This window comes from Lucilia cuprina, chromosome 3, assembly GCF_022045245.1.
Source record: "Lucilia cuprina isolate Lc7/37 chromosome 3, ASM2204524v1, whole genome shotgun sequence".
NCBI lineage: Eukaryota > Metazoa > Arthropoda > Insecta > Diptera > Calliphoridae > Lucilia > Lucilia cuprina.
The window spans coordinates 65328524-65355942 of record NC_060951.1 but is presented as its reverse complement, the minus strand read 5'-3'; the positions used below and the strand labels follow the sequence as shown (position 1 = coordinate 65355942).

The 27419-nt window shown below is 30.4% G+C and overlaps 6 protein-coding genes across 8 annotated transcripts in view; 3 read left to right on the top strand and 3 right to left on the bottom strand.

Moving 5' to 3' along the window:
* Positions 1-11393, bottom strand: part of LOC111674775 (mucin-12) — a 35941-nt gene extending 24548 nt beyond the window's left edge. For all 3 annotated transcript variants that reach the window (XM_046945657.1, XM_046945659.1, XM_046945658.1), the window contains exon 1: positions 11064-11393. In XM_046945657.1, coding sequence (XP_046801613.1) covers positions 11064-11250 — 187 coding nt within the window. In that variant the 5' untranslated portion in view covers positions 11251-11393. The remainder of the gene's footprint in view (positions 1-11063) is intronic.
* Positions 1514-10736, top strand: LOC111674869. Its single transcript, XM_023435548.2, has 8 exons — positions 1514-2943; positions 3555-3775; positions 3880-4038; positions 4738-4867; positions 8510-8710; positions 9111-9558; positions 9621-9786; positions 9857-10736. Exons 1-8 carry the CDS (start codon positions 1659-1661, stop codon positions 10322-10324), a joined length of 3078 nt encoding a protein of 1025 aa, XP_023291316.2. The 5' UTR covers positions 1514-1658; the 3' UTR covers positions 10325-10736.
* A 90-nt stretch (positions 11394-11483) lies between the features above and the next one.
* On the top strand, positions 11484-16572 carry LOC111675148 (U3 small nucleolar RNA-associated protein 6 homolog). The gene is made up of 4 exons (XM_023435895.2): positions 11484-12025; positions 12088-12920; positions 15350-15413; positions 15476-16572. The coding sequence occupies exons 1-4, from the start codon at positions 11630-11632 to the stop codon at positions 16484-16486; spliced, it is 2304 nt and encodes a 767-aa protein (XP_023291663.2). The 5' UTR covers positions 11484-11629; the 3' UTR covers positions 16487-16572.
* On the bottom strand, positions 13743-14625 carry LOC111675139 (exosome complex component CSL4). The gene is given in 3 exon segments (XM_046945664.1): positions 13743-13999; positions 14058-14309; positions 14362-14625. Coding segments are annotated over 3 exon segments (639 nt in total). The 5' UTR covers positions 14536-14625; the 3' UTR covers positions 13743-13786.
* Positions 16573-16936: 364 nt separating the features above from the next.
* Positions 16937-21763, bottom strand: LOC111674887. The gene is made up of 2 exons (XM_046946687.1): positions 21373-21763; positions 16937-21210 (listed from the first exon to the last, which is right to left on the bottom strand). Exons 1-2 carry the CDS (start codon positions 21517-21519, stop codon positions 18451-18453), a joined length of 2907 nt encoding a protein of 968 aa, XP_046802643.1. The 5' UTR covers positions 21520-21763; the 3' UTR covers positions 16937-18450.
* Positions 21764-22074: 311 nt separating this feature from the next.
* Positions 22075-27017, top strand: LOC111674876 (nuclear pore complex protein Nup160 homolog). The gene is made up of 7 exons (XM_023435560.2): positions 22075-22252; positions 22317-22769; positions 22831-23020; positions 23136-23320; positions 23383-23795; positions 23864-25796; positions 25856-27017. Exons 1-7 carry the CDS (start codon positions 22174-22176, stop codon positions 26914-26916), a joined length of 4314 nt encoding a protein of 1437 aa, XP_023291328.2. The 5' UTR covers positions 22075-22173; the 3' UTR covers positions 26917-27017.
* The last annotated feature ends 402 nt before the right edge of the window (positions 27018-27419 follow it).

The window sequence follows — 27419 nt, the reverse complement described above, 5'->3', positions numbered from 1 at the left end:
AGAATAATAGTTTTTTTTTTGCTCAATACAACAATTATTAAATGATTAATTGCTTTTAAAGCACAACAAAAAATATTAATTTATTTGACAATTTGCTAAACATTATTTATTCTTATGCAATTGTCAATTCAAAAATGTGCTCTTACAAAATGTATTTATGAATATTAACAAAGTAATCATTTTGAATTAAAAGTTTACTTTTAATATACATCTATTACGGATTATTATTTGCTGCTGTCAAAAATTATGTCAAGTAACCAACAACTATTTGCAGCATTTGTAATTGCTGTGATTAATGTTGTATCAAACCAAAACTTAAAAAAAACACATTAATTTCAAAACAAAATTATTAATAGTATTCGTTTGAATTGAGCTTTAACAATGTCAAATGAAAACTATTTTGAAAATTGCAATTGAAATTTACGTAAAATTTTAACATTTAAAAAATTGTCTAAATTTTTTTACAAATTGAAACTACCAAGTATTTGATATATGACGCGAATACCCATTTTTATTACCCAAAACAATTTGCTTAATGATCAATCAATCTAATTTTTTGCCTTTAGCTACTGTATACATGAAATCGATAAGAAATAAAAATGAATAAAAAATATTATGATTGTTATCTATTTTTAAATGACAAACATTAAACATAGATTAAGTACATTTGATCAATAAGAAAAATATGACGAAAATATTATATCAAAAACTATATTCAAAAAGAACTAACTGAAAAAAGTCTAATTTTCAAATATTGCACAAATTATAATGTTTTTTTCATATCGATCTTGAACAACAAACACTTTAGACCAGTCGCCACAGGATCACATATGGCAACTTTAATTAACTATTGTTCTAGTTTAACATTTTAAATTATTTGGAATTATTTACAACAAACAGTCTGCAGATAAAAAATTTGTTGTCCAGAATAACTCAATTAATACAAAATATTCTAAGAATATTCAACTGGTATTGTTAAGAGATTTCTTCGATTAATCGATATCTAAAAATCGAAAGAGAAATCAATTCCAATTGCTCCAAAATCTAAAGTTTAATCCCTTAATGTTAATTTATTTTATAAAATTATGCATAATTTTTATACAAATAAAACTTACTTTGTGCAATTTCACATATCAATAGATTATTTATGACAATAAATACTACAACGTGTCTAAGAAAATATTCATTTATTTACCTGAAAGTAAACAAGAAAAATAGACATAGGATTATTAAAAGAAAATATTGAAATTTATAAATCAGAGGAGGGAGGATTTTAATGACCTAAATATGGAAATTGTATATGAAAGCTAAACTTGAAAAGATATTGGAAAGATTTTAAAGTGGTGATTAAAATCTAATAAACATAGTAAGAGCATATATATATGTTTTTCTAGTTAAAAATAATGTAGGTAGTTTTAAAAAGGTAAAAGTGAAATTGTATTATATTGCAGCAGGTATTAGCATAGCACTGCAAATGAATTTCAAGACAAAGAGAGTCTTTATTAATATATCTAACTATTTTTCTTGCAGTTGATAAACACAAGTGAAGAGTAAAGGATGATAAAGTGAGATTAAAAAAATCTGCACATACTAACGAAAATTTGCTAAAAACTTCAAAAACCCTAAATACAAAAAATAAACAAATCAGAAAAGTTATCATGATTTTAAAACATTATTTATTGCTAATATCAATGCTACTGGGGAGTATTATAACTACTGCAGTAGTAGCATACCCCCAATATGAAGATGAGGGAAGCCATGTTCAGGCAGAGAATATACAAACTAATGGAAATGACGAAATCTACGAACCTGCCCTGTTGCAACAACATATTGATGAGATCGAAAGAAAAACTGAAGCATTAAATCACATGGACGTCGATATGGAATCGAAAACAGAAGTTACTTTAAAGAATGTACGCAATATATCAGATAACCAACTCTCCAACGAATATATTTCTATAGAAAATGAAGTTCAGCATGATGTTAACATGCCAGAAGAAGTTGAAATGGAAGATAATACTTCAATAGAGAGTACAGAACAAAATTCTAAAACATTATCCAAAGAAGAGGAATATGAAACTGAAAATCCAACAAGTAAAAAGATCAGAATGGGCAGACTTTTTACTACAACTACTGTACCCGAATATATACGCAAACTTGGTAATGAAAACCCAACTTTAACCGCCAGAGATACTAATGTATCCAATTCTGATTATGTGGAAGATGATGATGACATTGTTGATCATACGCAAAGAAAACCTACAACAAAAATACCCATAAACCATAATCTAGATAATTCGAGCGAGGAAAATGACGAGATAGTGCCATTGGCTATGAAATATTATGATGAAATACCACCCGAAAATGCTTCCTCATCCCGTCATGTCGAGCATGTCAGTTCAGAAGACTATTACGAAGAGGAAGTTCATGAAACAGAATCGACAACAGCAGATAATATTTTATTACGTACTTTATTTGCTGGCCCCACTACACCCAATGACATGATCAGCATTACAGCGCCTACACCAAATCCTCAAACAATTGGTATAGATGACAATAATCCCACTGGACAATTTGACTTGTCATTATTTACAACTTCAGCACCGCTTCCACCGCCACCACAATCCCAAACCCAAACAGTGTTGGACATAACCTCAAATGCAGTGGCAGTTGGTCCCGTTTTAAATGACAAGAAAGCCAAACAAATACCTATTATCAACACAGTTCCAGTTGTAACAACGATTGCAACTACAAGTAGCAGACGTCGCCTTTTGCCATATGAACAGTTACGTAACTACGTTGAAGATGCTTACATTCGCATGCCGCTTGCGGTCATCGTTGATACATCTGTAGAAGCATTGGCGAAAACGAAAGCACTATGGAATGATGCCATGCGTTCAGATTTCAACGTTAAAATTGTAATGGTAACATTAAATAAATCCGGTAAGTGTTCAAGTTTCAGTTTTGATATAAAATTTTTATTGAGTGACCAGATTTAGGTATATATACAGATCATTATATTCAACTGTGCTTAATCATATATACATACAAACATACCACAACTCTGCATCCTATTAACTCAATATTTTTCTCCCATTAGTCCATTTCTTTATTAATAGTGAAAACATTAGAAAATGCTTATATCCCTTTGAGGTTTTTAACGGACAGTATGACAGACCTTCACTAGAAAGGCTTAGAATTGCATAAGGACCTTGAATATATGTCAGTTTAATACAAAACAAACACTCTTTATCGAAAATAAAATTATATTATGAATGTTTAATAAGTTTCACGAGTATTAATAGTAATTTTTGCTGTATTAAACTACAATTTACCTGGTCACTTTATTTTATTATTTACTAAAAGAGCAGCATTATATACAATGTAATATTTTAAAGAGATTCATAAAATGTTATTATTATTGCAATTAGCAAATTTATTTTTAATTGAAAGCAACAACTATACAATCTTACACTCTTTATGTGAAATGCTCTTAAATGTTTTTATATATTTATATATTTTTCTCTTTCTTTCTTTCTTTCTTTCTTATCCAGAGGAATTACCAGCTGCATTTTATTTCAATAATACTCGACAATTTTTAACCGGTTTAAATAGCATAAAAGCGCAATATAACGGTGATGCCTTTAGGGGAATATCATATGCAGCGTCATTGGTACCCTATGACAGTGCGATATTTATATCAACGGCTCATATGGCCAGTAACAATCATCAAGTGCAAAATTCGGCCATAACATTGCTTAAAAAAAGAATAAGGGTTTGTACTTCATTTTAAAAATATCTAACAACAGTTTTGAAACCTATTGATCTAATGATCATGAATTTTACACATTCTTACTTTTTAAAATTATTTACTTTCAGCTTTATCTTATTTGGTTTGGAAATACTACAAAGTGTGATTGTGAAAATGAAACACAAAACTCAATTGGTGGTATTTTAGGAGAGGTAGCCACACGATCAGGTGGAGAAATTTTACATATAGTGGGTGAGGAGAATTCCCAAGAGTTGGCCGGTAGAACGGTAAGTGTATATTTGTGAAATATTTTATACGGTAATTTAATATCGATTTGAAAGTAAAAACTAATTTATTTACTTATTATTATGCATTCAAACAACTACATGTTACAGATACAGATACGAAAACTTGTCTTAACAAAGTGAACGTACATATATACAAACGTATGTATATATAAACTCCATTGTATGTACTGATGTATATTATACATATTTATAAACTATTTTTTATTATTATTATCATTATGATTATAGTTATTTTTTCATCGCTCTCTCAAAAAGTACGCATAAAAATTAAAACAAAAGACAACAATATATTTTGAAACTACAGGTTACAAAACGGCGAGAAAAAATAGTACATTTATGAAACTGTGTAATTTGAAATTTATATGAAAGTAAATCATATCAAATTATACATATATTAAACAAATGTACATACAATCTTTGTGAATTAAGTATATTTGCACACTTTTTTAAAGTGTAATAACACTTTTATTCAAATAATGTTGAATGTAATTTGGCAACGTTACAGTTTGTCATAAATTGAATACCAAATATAGAAATTTATACAAATATTTTACAACGAAAAATTCTTAAACAAAAGAATTCTTAATTAAACAACTTTTAAGCTGGGAAATAAAGCTATTTTTAAGAAACTTCCAAAACTAATTACTTTTGTTTCATTTTTTTTTTAATTTCTTATAGCATACAATAGTAGCCGACGCTTTAAGGGGTTCTCAGGAAGTCGACGTACCGGTGGATACCACATTATCTAGTTTACATGTAAAAATCGATAAACTGATGCGAAGAGCAGTATTGGAAACGCCCAATGGCGGTTAGTTATAAAACTTAAATTGATTTATTACTAATAATTGTTAAAGCACAATTTGTGTATTTCCTTAAAAAACAAGCAAACAAACTTTTACTAACAAGGGGTTAAAAACAAAACTAAAAAAATACCTTTAATTTTATTAGGGGTTAACAAACTTTATTAAGCTTTAAATCTTTATATAACAAAAAAAAAACTAACTATACGAATAAATATAAAGTGCTGTCCAAGAATTTTAATTTATATTTAAACTAAAACTTTAAAGGAGATTTACATTATATGTATTATCGTAAGTTTTACAATTGACAAATAAACGACAATAAAAGTTATTGCCACTTATAAAATAAGTCAGCACATCTTTTATACAATTTAAACGCATTATATTACATACAATGTAAATACTCTTTAAATAAACTATTTAATTGAATATTTATTCACATATTCGAATATTTTAATGAGCCTTCACACTTAAGTAATAATTCACACTAAATTTAATTTCTCTGCAAATTTTGCAAAGATTTATCTAAATGATGTTATAGCAATTCTGTTGGCATTGTTGCAATAACTAATATTTTTTAACTACATATATATTAAACTTAAAAACAAATCCAATTTTTAACAAATTTTTCCAATATTTATCATTTCAAATTAGTGTGAAAGTTTATTACATATATAATAAAATATAATTTTTTTTTTGGGTCAGTTAATTAATATTGTCTTTTCTAATGTAATTTATGTTTATTTTATGTTTTATATAGTATTTTTTAGTTCTAAAGTAATATAAACAATATTTGTTTTGAATTTGGAATATAATTTTGTAGCGTTTACTTAACAAATATTGTTAAATATTACTTACAAATAAAACTTGTAAATATATACATGCATACATATAGTTTTTATGTTTTATTTTTATTATTTTTATATTCATAAAATGTTTAGCATTTAAAGCTTTTAAGTCTAGTGTATTTGTAGTACAAACATAAATATTATAAACATAAAAATAAATTTATTTAATAAACACACATCAATGTTTAATTAATAAGTTATAAAATAACATTATTTTCAAATTTGTAAAACAGTTAAAATAAAATAAACAAATTTTTAATTTAAGTGTAACTGTCCATTGTCTTTTTATAAACGTTATTTGTAACTTTTCTTGTGTCCGTCCTTTATTACAAAAAAATAATTACTTTTCTCAGCACACTTTCAATCTAGATATTTGCACCTTAATCAAAATAAATTTTAAGCTAAATAAGTAAGTATTTTAAAAAAGATGTATACAATTTTTCTGTTTTTACTGTAAATATTGCAAAAGTGATTTTAGAAAAAACTCTAAAGCGTAATTAATAATATATATATTATTTTTTGGTGATTAATAAATTTAATTATCAATCGAAATGACGTGATCTTAGGCCACGTAGTCAAAATACATGATCAAAGTTCAACGATTAATAAAAATCACTCGATTTAAAATGCAAATGCAACTCTAGTCTTTAAATGACTAATTGCAAGAAAAATTCTTGTATAAGTAATTTAATTATGAATTAAATTGTGTGATAAGAAATTTTATGGATATTTTATAAACATACAATTAACTAGTAGCAAAATTTACAGTACGCCAATTATGATCAGTGAATCCATTCCCATGATAAGAATATAGGGCAATAAAAAATATAAAAAATACCGGAATCTTTATTGTCTAAGAATTTTGTCAACAACAGTCTGACCTTTGTAGATTTTTCAAAAAAAATATTTTAATTTAATTTCGTCTGTGGAAAGGCTGTTCTAATTAATTATGTGAAACAAATTTAATTTAATACACATATATTTTATTATAGAAAGACTAGCATTTATGAACCAAAATAATATATACATCGACAATTTGAAAGATATTGAAAATATTATAAATATGGCGAATTTCATGTCAAGTGACCAACTCATACAAATGTTCATCTCTACCGTTCAAGAACGAAGTTAGAGATTTTGGTCATACAGGGTTTTATTCATATAAGTGTATCTTTTCACCTATTGGTCCTAGCAAAAATTGTCTAAAGGAGTTCTTCATTCTCACAAAAAAAAATATTAAAATAACTATATTTTCATTTTTAATGGTTTTATAGTCCTATAATGGAATGCGAGTGGGATGTCAATAAAAAATTATTTTTTAACTCAAGAATAAATATGGCGTATCGTTTGGAAGGGATTTTAAAGTCGCGTCCAATGATGTATTAATCTTAAATAACCGCCTACTCGTAATTGTTATATTCCAAAATATTTAAAATTAGGTGTTTACAATTTTGACTTTACGATATTTTCTTGAAAACTGACAACACTTAACAGAAAATATTTTGGGTAACGTCATATAACATAACATCGAATATTTTGAAGGGGTAACTCAAGCACCATTTTTTGTGAGTCGGTTTAATGTACATATATGTGTAATACAATAAAGTCCTGCACAGGTCAATAATAATGCGTCAATTTGTTAAAAAAAATGTCGTGTGGGCCATCATAAGCACACACAGTTTTTAGCAAATTGTCGCATTATTGTTGATTTTTGCAGCCCTTTAACACACCATTACTTTTACTTCTTGTCACATTTATTTTGTTAAAATTCTTTGATTTTTCACAAAGGGAAATAGGTATACCGTTTTGTAAGTATACAATCAAAATCCCAAAATCACAATTCCTTATACAATTTCGAAACACATTAAATCAGTATTCCCAGATTTATTTACTTTGTAAATTTGTAATTTGTCAAATGACATCATCTTCTTTTCAGAAATGAAATTGACAACAATTCTTAATAATGTCAAATCAACAAGTCATTAGTCTTAAATATACATAAAAAGAATCTCACCCTACATGCCTTTAATACGTAATATTTACATACATATGCATATGTATAGAGAAATTAACCTGGCAATCATACGCAACCTATGGCAACATCGAATAATAAATAAATGTTACTCATACTTTCTGTATTACCAAAACAAATGGCGAAAAATTGCAAAAATATCCTTTACGAAATTTTAGAAATATTAAATAATTAATTACCTTATTTTATTTGCAGAAATACAAATATGTAAATATAATGGCCGTTGTTTATAAACGAGAAAATTAACAATTAATTTTTTTTGAAAACACACACGTTGAAATCGATTTAACAATTGTTTTATAAAAGATTCTATTTGGGCAATTTATATTGTTTTTAATCTTTACTTCAATTGTTTTAAAACATAAGAAATCACAATATTTTTACTTTATTTTAATACAATACGTGGTTGAACAATATAATCTTTTTAGTTTATATCTAGTCACATCGTCACTTTTTCTTCTTTTTATATTTTGCTAATATTTTGAAAGAGGAAGAAGAACAACAACAAATGGGATTCTTGCTTTTATTGTTATTTAGATTATATTTGACGTTTTATTTTTGCTTATTATTTGTTGGTATTAATTAACATTCAATGTTTGTGTTTTTGTTGTAAACAAAATAAACACAACAATAATTCACAATAATGTTAGAAAATCAATGGGTAACTAATGCATTCACAATAAACAAAAATATATGTATATATTCACAGCGTTGTGATTATAGCACAATACCCGTTACATTTAATTTATTTTCTTAATTTTTGATTTTAGAAATTAATTTGAAGAAATTAGTTAAATTTAAAACACACTCATTAAGCACATTCGATGACGACGATAAGCGCTTAGATGCTTATGTGCCTTTAACAAAATTGCGCAAAGCCACTGTTTACAAATTAAAAATGATACCAGAAGATTTAACTACAGAATACAGTGTTTTCATAAGAGGCGAACGTAAAGCTGACACATTTCTAGGTAAGTGTTGTATTCGATTTTAAATTGTTTACTCGTCAAAAATCATAGCTAAACTGATTGGCTTAATAAAACAAGACTCGTATTTCCATTAAAAAAATTTAATATATGCCGTAATACATACATATAATATTGATATGATAAGAATATTTTTGATGCTGTCGTATTTACGAATGGGAGATAACTTTATTCACCCTTGAACAAATGTTTGTTTCAAAAATATAGAAATATACGTCATTTAAATAATTAATTTGAGTCTACAACTGCATTAGTTGGCTTAAGGAAGTAATTTTTTTCAACGCATATGGGTATTTCAATAACATATCTACAGGATTGTAGTTTTAATAGAAAATTATATTTCTAAATAAAAATAATAGAGTTTAAATTTTTTATCCTTTTGCAGATGATATGATTAAACACTTTGAAAAGTATTACTTCGAAGGTCACACCTCATATCCGGCTCATGTACACATTGGTGAATTGCAACAAAGTCTGGCACCAGAAGTCCTTACACATGCTAACTTAAAATTTCCAACGAATGAAAAATCTTTACCCAAAAGTGAAGTAGAAACGTTTTCGACACATGAAATTCATCGGAATGCAATTAATAGTCAAGAGAATAACATTTCATCTCTGGCAGCAACAACTGCTGAGCCTCAACAAAGAAACACTAATATTTTACAAAGAACAAACACAAAAATTGAAATGGGCATACAATCCCAAATACTTATTGCACCTGGTATGCTGGGTCAGTTATATTTTGAAGTCACAAATACAGGCTATGAAGCGGCGTACTACAATATACAAGTAGTAGATGAAAGACGCTATTTAATGAGATTAACGCCACAAAGGTAATACAAATACAACAAATCAATTTAAAATATCATAATATTGTTGTATAAAAATCTTGTAGCTTTTTTTTACGTCCTGGTCAAATGACTACAGTTACAGTAACAGTTTTAGTGCCACAAAATGCGGAAGGAAATACCATAGATCATATAACATTTTCAACTACATCAGCTGGTACTACAACTTCCCTAACGCTTAATCTTAAAGTTATAACAACCATTGATGCACAGGTAGATTTCTTTTGAAATAATATAATTAAAAAATATAAAATGTTAACTTGTTCTTTTGTTTACTTCTTAGGACAACACGTTACCCTCTATTTCTTGGAATTTTGGCAATCGTTGTGAAGGTATTTCCAGTGACTTTGATTCATGTTCGGAACGCTTTTGGAGTATGTACATTACCGCCCAGGATTGGCAAACCGGCATTATGCGTTTACAAGCTACACCTTCATCTGGTTTAATATACACAAAATCCTATACTATAGGCACTACTGAACCTTTGAAAGCTACTTATGTTGCTTCTTGTTGTGAGCCAAAAGTTTCGTTAGTAGCCTTTGATGTAGCTGGCAATCAACGTTCCCATACTGTGGATGTAAGAGATTTGGTGTTGACTGAAGCATCAATAGCTGCTATTGCATTAGGAGCTATATTACTAATATTACTTATTATATTGTTAATAGCTTCTATAGTATGGTGTTGTCGCCGTCGTAAGATAGTTTTGGATCTTCCAACGTATAGATCACATTCTACTAGAAGTATGGAATAAAAACATGCTTCAGATTTTGTTTATTATTTATTAAGTGCCAATAAGAAGAGGTGTTAATGAACATTTTAATTTGAAGTAGAAATAAGTTTTTCTTTTTAAACCGAAATAAATAATAGTGTTAATTTATTTATAACTTGGAAAAATTATTGCAACTGCCATATGTATATTAGTAGTAATAACAAAAAAATCAAATTGCAACATTTTTATAATATGTTTATTTTAGATTTATTACGCACATTCTATATACAAAATTCCTATAATAAACCATCAATAAGCATTTATCAAACATTTATGAATATGGTGGTAAAAATTTTACTGTTTTAATGTTGTTTAGGGATTTATCCTAAATATAGAAAAATCTAAATCAGAAACTAAATAATTCACTTCAAAATAAAGAATATACCTATTTCTTTTTCCTGATTCTTTCTCATAACACTAAAAATCCACAATGGTTGTTAGCCTTGTAGTTCAATTAATGACAATGTTATTTTGATAAGAATTTTTAAATATTTAAAGGGAACTATTGATAGCAACGACATTAAAAACAGTAACATCAAAATAATCAACAGGTTGTACAAAATACGACAACATTATAACAACAACAAACTGTGAAAAAAAACTATTACCTACTACATGGCTACATACATACGTACATAAATACATATGTACATACATAATAATAAATAAAATCTACCAAAAGATGTACAATCTACGTTTAAAATATGTATCACAAATTTACCTCTTATTAATCCAGTGGGAGTAACGACTGGAGCCGGAACCGTTGCATGTACAATAGGAGGTGCTGCCGGCAGTAACAAAGGCTTATTGGGGAAATCATCGAATGTTAAACCTGTAACCGAAGCACTTAACAGTGGATTTTTAATGGGAGTAGCGCCGGGACGCTGCTGTTTTTGAGAATCACTCATTATATTCACACTTTAAACAAATTATAAAAAATATCTTGTAACACTTGCTTTGTTTTTCTTGAGAAATATGTAACTTTTTTATTCTTTTAAAAAATAACAAACACCAGAAATAGAAATTTTTTGGAAAAATTACCAAAAAATTTTTTTACACATCACCACAATAAAATGTCAAATACAGATGTTTTATAAATACACACAATATTGCCACATTATACGAATTTCATAAAACACTATTATCGACTCAGCTGCAGTAAATAAACTACTGTGAATCGATGTGTATTCATTTTTAGATACAACGTGCTAAAAAAACACAAATTTTAGTAAATATTTGGGAAAATAAATAAGTTTTTAATAGTATAGTTAATATATAAATTTAACGATGGCGGAAATCCTCAAAGAAATACAAGAACGCGATTTATCAGAGTATGAAACTATTAAAACTAATGGCATATGCTCCGATGAGGAGCTTCATAAATTGCTAAAGGATCGTGAACGTTTCGAGACTAAAGTGATCCAAAGCAAAAAGACACCCATCAATTATATCGAATATATACAATTTGAAAAGAATACACATAAATGGGTAACGGAGAAGGAGAAACAGAATGGTTGCAACTTGACTAGTGTCAAAAAGTCTATAATTCAACGCATTATTAGATTGTATCGCAATGGCACACAACAATTCCCAGACGATGAACGGTTATGGAAAAGTTTCATTCAATTTAGTCAGAAATCTAATCCGGGACAAGTGGCTGGTATATATGAAAAAATGTTGTCGGTAAGTTTTTCATTCGAAATGCATATTTAAGAATTATATTTCAATGATAACTTTTCTTTAAGTACCATGGCGACAAAGACTCAATTTGGTGCGATTATGCATTGTGGGCTTATGAATCAACTCAATTACTGAAGAATGTAAAGGAAATATTCTTTCGCGCCCTTAAGAGACACCCCACATCAGAAGTGATTAATCTAACGTTTTTCGATATATTGATCAAAGAAACTGATAGAATTTCTAATGTCGATAAGCTCAATGTAGCAGAACGTCAACTGGCTTTGGATAGGGCAGTGTTGTTGTATCGTAACAACAGAGCGAAAATAACCAACGTTTCCTACTACCTCAAGTTATTGGAAAGATGCGAAGATCCCAAGTTTGTGAACTGTACTGTTCTCTTACAAAAGGAGATAATTGATGATATTTTAAAATATTTCTCTGCTCAAGCCATCGTGTGGGATTATTTGGCTCAACGCGAGTTAAAAGGTTACAATATGATTGACTTACAAGAGATCACCTCCAAAAAAGTAGCCGAAATACAGGATATGCAAACAAATTTAGAAGATGAAAAAGACCCAACAATCAAGGGTGAAGTTTGGAAGGTGAGAAGCCTTAAAACACGTATTGAATTGTGTTTCCGAGTTTACGAAAAGGCCGTAGATGCAGTACCAACAGAAGAAATGTGGTCATATTTTATTAATGCCATGCTAGACTTAAATCAAGATGTTCGTATGGATGGTGAACTAAAACGTCATTGTTTAGCAAAATCATTCAATATGGGTCACAAGTCGAGACTTATGAGTGTGGAACACTACCAAGCTTGTGTTGAAATGCTTTTGAAATCACCTAATGGCATAAAACATGTTGAACAATTGCTTAGTGAGGCCACCGAAACACACAAGAATGAAAAATTATATGAATTGTGGATGCGCGCTTATGCAGAAACTCAAGATGAGGCAAAATTCTATGAAATCTTTTGCAAAGCTAACAAGGATCTGGGTACTGCCAAATGCGTTTCAGTTTGGTTACTAGCCTTGAAATTCTATAAAGCCTACCATGAAGAAAATCCCAAGAAATTGAGTGAAATCCTTAAAGAAGCTGCCAAACAAATACATCCAGAATTTGGCCAGTTCAGAGCATATTATTTAGAATACACAATGACTTACGAGTCATTAAAGAAAGCTCGTGAACTATACGATGAATTGTGCCAATTTCCACCACCTTGCTTGGAGTTGCACAAGAAAATGGCCGAAATTGAATTTCAAGCTGGAACACACGTAAGTTCGCTTAAAATATTTATTTGACTTTAAAATATTTATGTATATTGTTTTAATTACAGTCCAAAGGTGATGTTAGCAGAATACGAAAATGCTGTGAAAATGCTGTCCATTATTTTGGTGCATCGAATGTAGAAGTGTGGATTGATCTATTAAAGTTTGAGCGCGATGTGGGAAATTTAAAGCTAATGTCCATTATTTACGAAAGAGCCAAAAATACATTAAATCCGGAATTAGTGGATACATTTGTTACCGAATATGCATTACTAAAGGTTATGATGTAAATTTGAAATATACATATAGTTAATATTTTATCATTAAGTAACATACATATGTAAGGTCCACAAAAATATTACATTTTTATGTTTTTAATAAATTTGTAAAAATTATGTATTTGTTTTAATACGAGCTAAATTTTCGAATGATCGATTTAAAAAAAAATATTACATTACAAAAATAATTTTATTTATGAAATATTATAAAATATTCATGATTTTTCAGTTTTCAGAGCACTAGCTGGAACAATTTTTGCAACTTTTCGAGGTTCTTTAACTAAGGTATTAGGGCACTGCATTTCTGTCCAACTTACTGGTACCATAGGAGCACTTTGTGGACCACATTCACTGGCTATAGCTACCACTACGCCCAATTCATTTTCCGCCGTACTCAATTGGTAACAAGACAATTCGGTTTGGGGTAACTAGAAAAAAAGTTCCGTATTTAAGATCATTTTTAAACTTTAATGTTTGCTGACTTACTACTTTGGCCAATATAATATCTCCAGGACGAAATGATTTATACATTTCTATACGATCTTTTTCGGTAGATCGCACATCCTCTTTACGTAGCATAGCGCGATAGTTTTGTTCCAATACATGTTCACCGATACTCAGTATAGAACATTTAGCAAATCGTTGATTTACTTGCAGAACACGTGCAGTTACAACATCTCCAGCAACTGGTACTATTGTTTGACTTCCAGCACATTGAACCTCTATAAATTTACACTACTTTTTCCCTTTAAATTATTTGCATTGTTCACATATAGTTTGTAATACTTACATTATTTTGTTCCCGTATATCAACCGTTCCAGCAAGTGTAGCATAAATGTACCCCATGCGTTCATATGTACCCTGGCCAGCTATTGTGTTTTCATCGGACAAACAAAGGCGTTGCCCCGGTAAACATATTAAATTTGAATGCTTTACTTTCTTCTCCGAACTATTAGCAGTCATTTCTTGTAAAAAAATATGAATTTTTATCTAAATGAAACGTGTGTTGACAAAATATTATTTGTTTTTATTAAAAAGAAAAACAATCACAATAGACGGTAAAAGAAAAACAAATGTCAAAGAGATGCTAACATAAGTAGGGTTCTATAGTTGAAACGAAAATCGACTTTTATGCCTTTTATGCAAAGTCGATTTCTCGACTTTTCCAGTTAGTTAAAAGTCGACTTTTAGTATTTTGTGAATAGTCGACTTTTCCACTTGTTCCGACTTTTCGACTATTTTCAACTTTTCGACTTTTTCCGAATATTTTCGGTTTTTTCGACTTTTTCCGACATTCCCAAAATAACACACTTTTTGACTATTTTCGACTTTTTGACCATTTCAGATTTGTCGACGATTTTCGACTCTTTCCGATTTTTTCGACTGTTTGACTATTTTTGACTTTTCCGACTATTTTCGACTTTTTGACTATTTTTGACTTTTTTCGACATATAGATTTTTTCCGACTATTTTGGACATTTTCCGACTTCTCGATTATTTTTGTCTTTCCGACTTTTCCGACTCAACTATTTTCGACTTTTCGACTATTTTTGACTTTTTCCGACTGTTCGACTTTATTACAAAATACTAAAAATAGAAAAATCTAAAAGTCGTTTAAATAACTGAAAAAAGTCCAAAAATCGACTTTTAACTAAATGCAACTATAGAACCCTACTTTTTATTTCTGTTTTGGCGGGCTCTTTTTAAGTGACAGACGCATAGAATTTTTGGGTAATTGTTTTTCGTTGATTTATTAATTTAATAAAATATAATTTTGTAAAATGGCTTTATGGGTGGACAAGCATCGTCCTCGCGAATTAGTTAAATTAGATTACCACAAGGTTTGTAAATAAATTTATATTTTAGCACATTTTTACTAAATTTGTTTACCTCATATATCAAGGAACAAGCTGAAAATTTGAGGAACCTAAGCCAGCAGGGAGATTTTCCACATTTAATGTTTTACGGACCATCTGGAGCTGGTAAGAAAACACGTATTATGTGTCTACTGCGAGAGCTTTATGGACCGGGTGTTGAAAGACTTCGTAATGAGACGATGACATTTACCACACCATCAAATCGTAAGATTGAAGTTATGACTGTTAGCAGTAACTACCATTTGGAAGTAAATCCCTCAGATGCTGGCATGTATGATCGGGTAGTTGTTATTGATCTAATTAAACAAGTAGCCCAAACACATCAAATCGATCCCAACGGCCAAAGAGACTTCAAGGTGATTGTTTTATCAGAAGTGGATGAATTGACTAAAGATGCTCAACATGCCTTGCGTCGCACCATGGAAAAATATGTAGCCACTTGTCGCATTATATTATCAGTAAATTCCACATCAAGAGTCATACCGGCTATACGTTCACGTTGTTTGGGTATACGAGTGGCAGCTCCTAGCCCTGCGGAAATGTGTTCTGTACTCCAAGCCATAAGTAAGCGGGAAAACATAGCATTGCCTTCACAGTTGGCCGAGCGCATAGTAGAAAAATCTGAGCGGAATTTGCGTAGAGCTATTTTAATGTTGGAGGCATGTAAGGTGCAACAATATCCCTTCACAGCTCAACAAGATATTGTCGAACTTGATTGGCAAGTATTTTTACGTGAAACTGCCAGCCAAATATTAACTGAACAATCTCCAACGAAATTGGAAAAAGTTCGAGATCGTTTATATGAATTGTTGGCTCAAGGTGTACCTCCCGATGTTATTTTCCAAGGCTTGGTTAAAGAATTGGTACGAAATTGTGATATGTCAATTAAGGCAAAGACTCTTGAATACGCAGCATTATATGAACACCGTATGCAAAATGGTGCTAAACATATTTTCCATTTAGAAGCGTTTGTGGCACAGTTTATGAATATTTACAAGAAATTTATAGCCGATGCCATGATGATGGAAGATTTTTAAAAAAGTATATTTAAGTTTTTTATCTATCATAAATTTAGATTTAGAATAAGATTTGTTTCCGTGAATAAAATCTATTATGAATTATTTAAAATCATCCCCACAGATTATCATTTTATGCAGAGAATTTTATGGTTGCTTAAAAATGTGTAAATGAAAACAAAGTTCATGAAACAAATTTAACTCCTAATCATTGATTATTTAACACATCGGAAATTTCCAAACGTATTGCTTAGCAGAATTCACCGCAATGAGAATTTAAAAATGATATAAATGATCATAAGCATTTATAATTAAATTAAAAAAAAATATTTTTGTTTACTTACACTTTTAAAATTTTCATATAAAAAAAGACATTGAAACAATACCATAAATATATTAAACATATACGATTAAAAATATAAAATATTTTATTAGCAAACAAACCGGACATAAACATGAAATAATAAATTATTCAATTTGTTCGAAATTTATTAAATAAAAATAATTTCAGTCCATAAAACATTAATAAAAAACATTACAATCTTTTACACTTCTGTGCAACTTAAAATAAGAAAGACATACTGATCAAAATTCACTTCACAGTAAAATTAAATTTAGATAGATATGCATTATGTATGTGTAAAACAACATAAAAAATAACTTTGAATCATTCCATTGATAACTTTTAAAATTGTTCTGTTTCCATTTACAATTTTTGTTATTTATATCAGAAAGTTTAAAGAATAAAGCATTTTTGTATGTAATTATAATAAAAGCAAACAAAAAAATATTTAAAAAATCATTGTTTCTTAAATATATATTTTTTTAATTATAAGTGTAATGGGAACGTTTATTAAAAAAAATAAAATATAATGAACCATAGTGTGTTACAAATATCAAGTTTTAATTAAGATTTTGTCGGTAAATTTAATTTCAAGCTTAAGAACACATTAAAGTATTTCGAATTATGGTAATGGCTTTGATCAAAAATAAAACTATCTAATTGCTTAAAATTAGTTAATATGCTATTTAGAAACAAAACTTTTTCAAATGATTGAAAAAAGAATATATTTGAAATTAAATTAATGAGAAGTAATATTTCTTCTTTCATACATACTACAAACATTTTATATTAATATCATTAACAATTTATTATAAGTGTGTAAATATAATAATTTTATTTTGCTACCTATAACAATTTTCTTATCCTTTACATAATGCTTCCATAACAATTATCTAAGCTGGTTTTACGTTTAGAATATTTAGGAATTAAAAAAATTTCCCAACAGATGATATAATTTAATGCTATTATTTCCTTTTAATTATTAATAATTTGTGTGAGTCTATCAAACATTATTTCGTCACCTTAATATAATAGACATATATAATTTTTTTTCATAAGGCGAAATATGGTTAAGATTTAGAAAAACGAATTATATTTATTAAACAGTTATTATTTGTCGAATTACAAAAAATAAAAGTAAATTTTATATTTCACGAAAAATTAAAAAGAACTTTTTTGTTTAAAAAAAAGTTATATACGTCTTTTTTATATTAAGATTATAATACATACATATGTAAATATATTTGCAAATAGATCCTAAAAAAGAAAGTACAATTGTTTTAATATGTAAATCCAATAACTTCTTATCTTTATATAACAAGTTAATAAATGTATTGTACATACTACATACATTTATGTATGTAGAAAGATTTAAATGCATTTAATGTACTGTAGAAAGTCAAGTGAAAAATCTTTATTATTTTTTAAATCTGCTGTAACTTTACGTTATCAGCAGATTTACATATTTTAAATTTATTTTCGAACACTGTCAGATAAACGATGTTTTAGTATTCTTTGTATTTTAGTGAAATTTTAGTTTTATTCTACATTTTTAAGTTGAATAGAATTTTTGAAAGAATGTTATATTTTGCTTGATTTGCATTTAATTATTTTCATATGTATGTACATACATATGCATCAATTATTTACTTACACTTTTAAAAGGTTTATATTTAATAAGAATATCTGATTTTTGTGAATGTTGTTGTTTTATGTGTTCTTCCAAGGCTTTGCCATTGGGAAGTAGATGCAAACAATAACAACATTGTATATTTGATTGTTTAGTTATGTATAAGGCAGTATCGGTAGATTCATTATAAGTTAATTTGCTATCACTAATTCTTGATGATTTTTTTATATTTATTAGGTCTTTCAGCCATAGATAGTTATCTTTCAAATTGCTAAAATTTTCATCACATTTCTTAGGCACTGTGTTCGCATATAGTTGAGAGCTATTATCGATAAAATTGCCTGATAATGAAGATTTATCAGAGAATTTACGTTTTCGTTTGTATGCGGGAAATGTTTGTGGACATTGTTTGATATGTTCAGTTGTAAGTGAGGAATTTGTGTATAATTTATTACATGTATTACATTCGGTATACTCGTTTTCTTTGTGTTGTTGTAGAAGATGCAAATTATACAAACGAAAACCTTTGAATTTTTTTAAACAGTAGCTGCATTTGAATTTTTGTAAATCTATCTGTCGTATGGGTGGTTTTACCTTTACCTTTTTTACCTGAGGCTTCTGATCTGCATCTTTCGCTTTCGCTTTTACTTTTGATTTTCCTCTGAGTTTATCATTGTCTTTTGTCTTAATTTTGCTAGATTCATTCTTGAGTCTTCTTTTGTTAAATTTTTCTCCACTTGGTATTTCTTTCGTTTCCTTATCCTTTGGTTTCAATTTAATTTTTAATTGTATTTTCTTTTTGGACTCATTCACTGTCCCAGTTTCTTTAATGTTTGTAGTCAAAGCTGTCTTTTTAGATTTGTCCATCTTAAGAGGTTTCTTTTGACTAATTTTCAGTTTGGGCTTTTGTACAGTACATTCGTTAGATTTTTGTATTTTCTTAGTTTTTTCATTTACTTTCTCAATTTGCATAGATTTTTTATTCTGTTTAGATTTACTTGATAGTTTTTTAGATTTATTATCTACTTTTTTCTGTTGATGTTTCGACACAGAAAGTTTATCTTTGTTCTGAGTTTTACCAAGATCGAAACTGTTTTTGGTTGCTAAAGTCGTTGATAGTGGAGAAGGAATTTCATTGGGGGTAACTCCTCTAACTTTGGTCTGTTCGTTTGAAGGTGCCTGATGTTTGTTAACATGCCTTAGGTGATGTAAATAGCCAGCAACTACTTTGCGGCATATTTTACATTCAAAAAAGAAAGTTTTCCTCCTAGTAAATTGAAAGATTTTTGCTGTTTTAGCCACCTCTTGTTGCCGTGCTGCATTCCATCCGAATGCACTTACATGTACCAACTCTCTCAAATGACTTTTGTACTGCTGATATTCATGGGAACTTATGAGATGGCGACATAACGATAAATACTGTGCACCACACTTGGCCTTACATAGTGGACATTTCAGTTGTTTCATAATGGGGTCTTTAAGAGTTTTAGATTCATTAGCATGTTTTTCTATTATATGCTCTTTGTGTTCCCTAAATACTTCATCAATGCGACCACATAGCTGACATTCATAAAATGTTGTACGTTGCATATAGCGTAATCTAATAGTCATACAACTATCTTGACCAGAGCGGGGTTTTTCTGACAAAGTGTCACCATTATATTCTCGGTGTTTGCGACGCATATGATGGATTAGACGTTTGACTTGTTGAAAGCCAACTTGACACAATGTACACTTCACACCTTGGTGAATGCGTTCGTGAATGGAGAGGCTTTCAGAGTCCGGAAATTTTATTTTACATACTTTACAAATAAGAGGATCTTGTGAAACGAATGAGGAAGTTTCAGCAACTGTAGGGGGATTGGAAGAATTTTTAATCTGTACTTTAATGGGACTATCTTCTGCCTCTGAGTCACTAGAAACTAAACTTAAACTAGCTACCAAACGCAATTCTTTTTCGTCGTAACTTTTACGTTTTCTTTTTTTAATATCTGGAGATTTGTCTTGTTCTATATCAACTTTACGAAACACGATTTCATCGTCATCTTCTTCGGCTGCTGCAGATTGACGGCGTTCATTATTACTTGGACTTTTAAAATTAGCATATTTATTCGGTGATAATGTACCAGACCTGTGCCCAATGCTCTCTGTAAATGACAATTCATTTGAAGAACTTGCAGCAGGAGTCAATAAACCACTATGGATTTCATCATTATTTTTTGAATCGTTTTCATCAACATCATCTAATTCTATGATGGCAACAATACGATGACCCTGTGAATCAATCAGGTTACAATTGGTATGTGGGGGTGGTGGCAGAGCTTGGGTTGTTGGGGCGGGTGTGTTTTCACGTGATGTTAAAACTTCTATTACTTTTGATTCATCCCCTTCACTTCCACCGGCAGTAGACTGTGGTGGTGTATAGGGTGCATGAAATTGGTTAACAAACGGGCCATCAGCCTGTTGCTGCTCAGCCATTTGATGTCGTTGAATTTGTGTTTTCTGGTCGAACTTTTGCATAAATATGTTGAAGAGCATGTCATCGTCATCCACAATAACTGGTGTTTCTGGACGTTGCGCGCTTTGAACGAAACCTCCATTTGGTATAGCATCTACAAATTGCATTGGCAGTGCTTTATTTGTGTTTTCAACAACTTCGATTTCAACATCGCTACAACTATCATGGCCACCATCATCTAAGCGGTGGAATATTTGTATGCGTTCATCACAAACATGACAGATGTTACCCAAAGTGGGTGTAGTAAGTAAAAGCTGTTGAAGAATATTAAAAGTAAAAAACAACGTTTTAGGCATGGGTTTATTATACATTCTCAACGAAAAACCTTGTTATCGAAGAAAGTGTATCCAATATATATTTTGTGTATTGGTATGTGTTTTGTTTTTATTGTATTGAAGCTATTTAGTGATTCTTACCTTTTTCGAAGCCCTATTATTTCCTTGGCCCTGTTGAGTGGCATTGGCCAAAAGTAACTGTTTTTTATTTAATTGTCTTAACTCTTTGGTTTTATATTTTAGGTTCTTTTCTGTTCGACAAATACGGCAAAATTGTAATTTTCCCATATTGAAAATTGTTTGGATGTGGCAAATTAGTTTTAATCACTTTATAAATAACAATTATCTCACTTGTTTCGCAAATAGCACAAGCAAACTAAATAAAATAATGCAATATACTAAGAATGATTAAAGTTGGAAAATAAATATAAAAAATCTAATTTTCGTACGTTGCTATTCTTTTCTCAATTGTTTATTTGCAAAATACTGATGAAAAATAGAAAATATTAAATGACAGAGCGGTAAAAAGTCGCTTCTGTCAATCTGACAGCTGAAATCATATTGGCAACGTCGTTGTGAATTTTTTATAGCACCAATCTAAATGTAGTTGTTAACGCAAAAATGTGATGCTTATAAACATAAAATTTATTTTAAGTTCCTCAATATATATAATAATATAAATACAGAAAATAAAATCAATTTATATAGTTTTTGAATTATTTCTTGTATATAAAATATAATTCATACTCAAAGTTTTTAACGGGTTTTTAAATACAAATTTATTTTTATCGGAACACTTCCTAGTTGTTTATGTTTTGACATTTATAATTGAGGTTATGTTTAAAAATTTGCCGCTGCTTATTTTTGCGTCTAGCTATAATTTGTTAACAGTTTGTGTAAATAATTAAATAAATATTACATTCTTTATTACAAAAAGATACAATGGAAAGTTTAAGTTATCGTGAAGTAATTACAACAAATTCATGTCAAGAAGAATGGCATGAAATAACATTAAATACTGGTAGATAAATAAACAAAATTCTCACAATGTTGGAGCCAATTCAGTCTGCTCTGTTTATTTTCAGGTGGAACTCACAGTACTTTGCAGGATATTAAAGTTGCGGAAAAAGCCGGTGGTTATTGTTATAAAAATGTTTCTTTGAATCACAATCGTAATCGCTACATTTACTGGCGTATATACCAGGATATTCTGGAATTGTCTGAAATAAGTTTAGATTTTAATCTATATCAAAATAATTTGCGGTACAAGTTCACCGATTCCCCGGTCATAGCTGTTAACATAATTGAGCAGGGCAAAAATATTGTTTTGTTGGTTTGTACTGTCTGTAGTTTACATCGTATATGTTTTCCTCATCCCGACTCACTGGCTGAGGGTTTATTTGGGGGAAACGTAGGCGCCAACAGCACTACTGTGGATTTTAATGATTCGCAATCATTTTCTATATTTAAAGATGCTAATGCAGCAGCAGCCCGAGATCCGAACAGTTTTTACGTTATAGATAATTTAGGTCCAGCAAGTAAATGCAAAAAGTTTACTTTTATAGTTAAAAGTTATTGTTATATTATTTTTTAATTTAGATAGCCACATTCCTCATGCAGCTGCTAGCTTTCTATCTTCCAATGGAGAAGAGGCTTATTTTGCTTTGGCGTGCCAAAATCAATTAATGTTGTATACCATGAACTGTTCTACTGGACATACAATTGGTCATCAGTTAAAAGAACATCACATTATGCCCAGACTATTTTCTAATATAAAAGGAGCATTAACGTAAGTACATAATAGAAAGATATAAAAGAATGTTATTGACATTGTGTGTGTACATATATGTTCTTTAAAAAATTTTTGATCTGGAACAAGCTAAAGTTTATTTTATTATTTGTAGTGGCAAAACCGATACATCCGATGCTGATCATGCTAATTCATTGGTATTCACTTGTATCAACAATCAAATTTTACTTTTGGCTCTTTACCGTAATGATCACTTGCGAGTTTGGTCGACAATTAATATGCAAATAATTTGTGCCATTAATTGCGTGCGTGAGGGTAACGAACAACGGATGCAAGGACGTAAGTTAAATTATTTCTAAAATAATTGAAAAATAACTGAATAATGTTACTTTGATTTGCAGCTCAAAGTAACGCATTGCGCAAAATCAATGACATAAGTTTTTGTGCATTTCTCTCACATTCAACTGGCTCCGAATTTGTGTGTATTGATTTACAAATTGATGCTGGAAATAGTAGTGGATTAAGTTTGCAACGACGTAAAATTATTTCTGCACCTCAGTTGGATTTAACAGATTTTCATGTTTGCGATTCAAGAATCTGGGCGCTGTGGAGTAATGCAGAGGGTGAATTTAGTATATCAAGTTTTTCCCTTGTTCGCGGCATGGGTATAAATTGGGTTTCAGCCGCTATGGAGCCACCACCAGATCGTTATTGTCTTGGCATAGAACAGGGTATGGATCCTCGGGAAGCCTATTGTTCATATATTTTTCATCCTGGAAAATTTGAACGCAGCGTTATAGCAAAAGCTTTGTTTGTAAGTAGCTTAAAATGTCCAATCTAATAATGTTTTAATATATATATATATATTTTTTTTAAATTTAGATGTTCCGCCGATCGAATGTACGTTTTGAAGGCAAACATTGCACTATGACTTTATTGAAGGAACATGTTTGTCAGGCTATCGAGGATGAACTTCAAAATGAGGTTAAAGACTTTGATGTTTCCGATGACGATTATTTAGAAATATCCACAAGATTATGGGAACGTTTCTATTCATGCTGTGAACAATATCACATGAAGGCCTCTCAGCCTAGTGGATTATTAATTTTAGAACCTCTGGATGCAGTTTGTGTTGTAAAAAAGAATACATTTTCTCTGCTCAGACCATGCGAAACAATAGAACATTTAATGCTAGCTGGCGAAGATGTTGATGCGGACATTGTAGTTCCTTTACATTTTCCCGACAATGAACGCGAAGGCAAAGACTTGGTAAACGTTGTGGAAATTTTGGCTCAAATCGAGAAATGGCTCCCAGAAGATGTTAAAATTGACATTGATCGAAAACTATATCAATTAGAGATGCCCAATGTGGTGATAGAAAAACTAACTGAAGACCTTTTGGCAGGGGACACTGAAAAAGAACTCTTACCCTCTAATTTCTTGGTGGCAATAAGACAGAAAATGCAGTCCATCAAGGACTTACGTACGGCAATGTCAATGTTACTTGATATTTTGCGCATGGATAATGGAAATCCTGAAACCATGCACACTAATTTTAATAACTTAAATCATACTACTAGAGCGTTTATGTCCTTGGGTGTTCTTTTTGGTAGTCAGGTTGGCCTATCTTTATTAGCCGAAACAGTACGTCAAAATGCTTTGATACGTTTTGCCATCTGTCGCAACCTTTTGCTGCTGCAACAAATTTTAATCGATACCCATTCTTTACCGGTCGATATTTTAGAATGTTTGCGGTCCCAGTTTATGCCTGACGTACTAATATTTTTGCAATCTTACTATGTCATGGTATGGATATCTGAAACTCCTGTCAATATTAATGCAGCAGCAGCCATGGAGACGTCTATGCAAAGACTTAATCTTTTGCAATTAACCTCTGGCTCTGGACGAATTTATTCAAATGGCGGTAAATGCAGCTCAGCTCCCCTTCTGCAAGTATTCCTTAATGCAAAAGGACTATATACGGTACTGTCTTTGTACGCAGATAATTTCAAAGAATTGGATAACGTTAGTTGGCAAAATACCCTAATGCCCTTATCAACAACAGTTAGCCAACTTATTTGGGCAGTATCTTTTAATTTTGTATTTGGTGAATGGCTCTTTAGCACTTGTCAACACATTATAATAGCAGATTATGTGCGTCTTCTCAACAGCTGGTGTGAATGGAATATATGCTCCAGACAATTCATTTTGGCAGTAACATTACTTGATAGTGGGGAATCCCACAAAGCTTATGACTTATTCTTGCAATCGGCTAAAGGTGTCGTTAAAGAACAATTTCTTGCTGAGAAAATTTTAAAAAATACTCCCTACGCTTCTTTAGTGGAAAACCTTTCGGTCATTGAAACCGATAAATTTCAATTAAAAGTCACTAATCAGTGCATAGCTCAATATTATCTGAAAGTTATACAGCTCTTCGAACAACACAACGCTTTGGACCACATTATATCAATGGCTCAAGTGGCAATTGGATTGCTGGATAAAAATGATCCACAGTTGCCCATGTTTCAATCGATCGTGTTCAATAATCACCTTCAACTGGAACATTATGAGGAAGCATATCACTCATTGATATACAATGCAGAATTATCACGTCGTAAGGATTGTTTGCGACAATTGGTGATTACGTTATTCAATCGCAAACGATACGATTTATTAATGCATTTCCCGTACGTAGGCTTGCACGAAGAATTTGAAAATATCGTCGAGTCAAGAGCGCGATCACAATCGATGGATAAAAATGCAATTTATGATTTTCTGTATGCCTTTCACGTTAACAATGGAAACATGAGGAAAGGTAAGTAAAAAGTTACTGTATATTGATTGTATAAACTAACGACTTTATTATTCTGTTAGCATCTGCTATTATGTATGAACAATCAATGCGTTACCAACTAGAAGGTGATTCCTTGGAATCGCTTAATAAACGTTTTTCATCACTTTTAGTTTGTTTAAATTGTTTACATTTGATTGATGAACGTTATCGTTGGATTGCTAAACCAGTTATAGGCGATGAATATGATGTAAGTAATACTTCTAAAGATGGAATGCACGAGGACGACGATGACGACAAGCGAAGTGACGATCAAACGTTAATCACAAAAACTCAAGTTGTAGTCCTCGAAATCAAACACATTAAAATGGAAATGTTACACACAGAAGCTCTAATAAAGTTATCGGAGCACCGCAAAGATATACATTCATTCCTTAATGCCGGACCTCAAGAATTATCAATGGTTTTGGCGAGTTGTGGTTTATTTACTGCAGCCCTTAAGCTAGCTAAGGGATTTGCAACTAGTGTTTTGCCAATATTTGATAGTTTGGCTGCCGCTTGTGTGCGTACAGCGGATGAGAATCCCACAGATGCGTGGGATTGGTTACAAGAAAATGATTTAGCAGATTTGCCACATCGGAATAAAGCCTCAGATATGGCTTGGTCTTTATTACGCAAACTAGTGGAGGATAATGAAGAGGAATCATCGACCCAAATACGCAAATCGGTTGTGAACAAACTATTAAGTTTGCAAGCGTTCATACCACAATGGTTGCATAACAATTACAAATTATCCAACTGTTCAGAACTTCTACATTTGTACGTCAGACATAATCGGCTCTTAGAAGCCGCCGAATTGGCACAAGAAATGCTTTCGGCTATGCTGGGTGCAGGAAGTGAATATTTTAGTTTTAAACATTCTATTGCAGTGACAAATCCCGAATTGACTCTACCATTAAATTCAATAGATTTACTCCTGCACGGATTAAAACTAAACGGTGAAGACATTGAATATCGACAGGCTCATGCTGAACTTGAGGATAAATTGCATAAGTATATAGAGACAGCTACGCGTACTGCTCAAGATAAAATCGAGATGTCTTTTCAAATAAATCGAGAACGCCAACAACTGTGGAAATCGTAAATACTACAAATTTAATACTAATACTTTAAGGTCTATGTTTTTGTTTCATTAATTGTCGTTTAAAATATAAGATTTTTTCAATAAATTACACATTTCTAAAATTTTTACGTGTTTTGTTAATATGCATACAAAATTTAAAAGTTTTTTAAATACTCACTCACCAAATGACATGACATCTTTTAAAGATCTTTGAATATTCGAAAAAAATTAAAACTTTCCGCCAATTTAAACCTCTTACAGAAAAAAATTATGGTTAATACATTAGTGAATGGTATGATTTTTAAGTGCTTTCAGTTTTCAATTAAAAACAGTTAAAAATATTAGATGCATCTGAAAAAAGGTGCTTTAATTACCCTTAGTAAAATATTTATTGTTATGGGGTTTACTGTTGTCCCTTCGTAAGCTGCACAGTTTTTACATATTTAAAAAGAAAATTCACCCAGCATGAAAAATTATTATTTTATAATCGACCCAAAAGATTTTGAGTATTCGTGACTTGTTAC

Coding starts and splice junctions, on each gene's coding strand:
- LOC111674869 (XM_023435548.2), top strand. CDS start 1,659: ATGATTTTAAAACATTATTTATTGCTAATATCAATGCTACTGGGGAGT. Junction 4,039..4,737: donor AAGAGTTGGCCGGTAGAACG/GTAAGTGTATAT, acceptor AATTTCTTATAG/CATACAATAGTAGCCGACGC. Junction 9,559..9,620: donor ATGAGATTAACGCCACAAAG/GTAATACAAATA, acceptor AAAATCTTGTAG/CTTTTTTTTACGTCCTGGTC.
- LOC111675148 (XM_023435895.2), top strand. CDS start 11,630: ATGGCGGAAATCCTCAAAGAAATACAAGAACGCGATTTATCAGAGTAT. Junction 12,026..12,087: donor TATATGAAAAAATGTTGTCG/GTAAGTTTTTCA, acceptor CTTTTCTTTAAG/TACCATGGCGACAAAGACTC. Junction 15,414..15,475: donor TTAAATTAGATTACCACAAG/GTTTGTAAATAA, acceptor TCATATATCAAG/GAACAAGCTGAAAATTTGAG.
- LOC111674887 (XM_046946687.1), bottom strand. CDS start 21,519: ATGGGAAAATTACAATTTTGCCGTATTTGTCGAACAGAAAAGAACCTA. Junction 21,211..21,372: donor ATAATAGGGCTTCGAAAAAG/GTAAGAATCACT, acceptor ATTCTTCAACAG/CTTTTACTTACTACACCCAC.
- LOC111674876 (XM_023435560.2), top strand. CDS start 22,174: ATGGAAAGTTTAAGTTATCGTGAAGTAATTACAACAAATTCATGTCAA. Junction 22,253..22,316: donor TGAAATAACATTAAATACTG/GTAGATAAATAA, acceptor GTTTATTTTCAG/GTGGAACTCACAGTACTTTG. Junction 23,321..23,382: donor CGAACAACGGATGCAAGGAC/GTAAGTTAAATT, acceptor TTTGATTTGCAG/CTCAAAGTAACGCATTGCGC.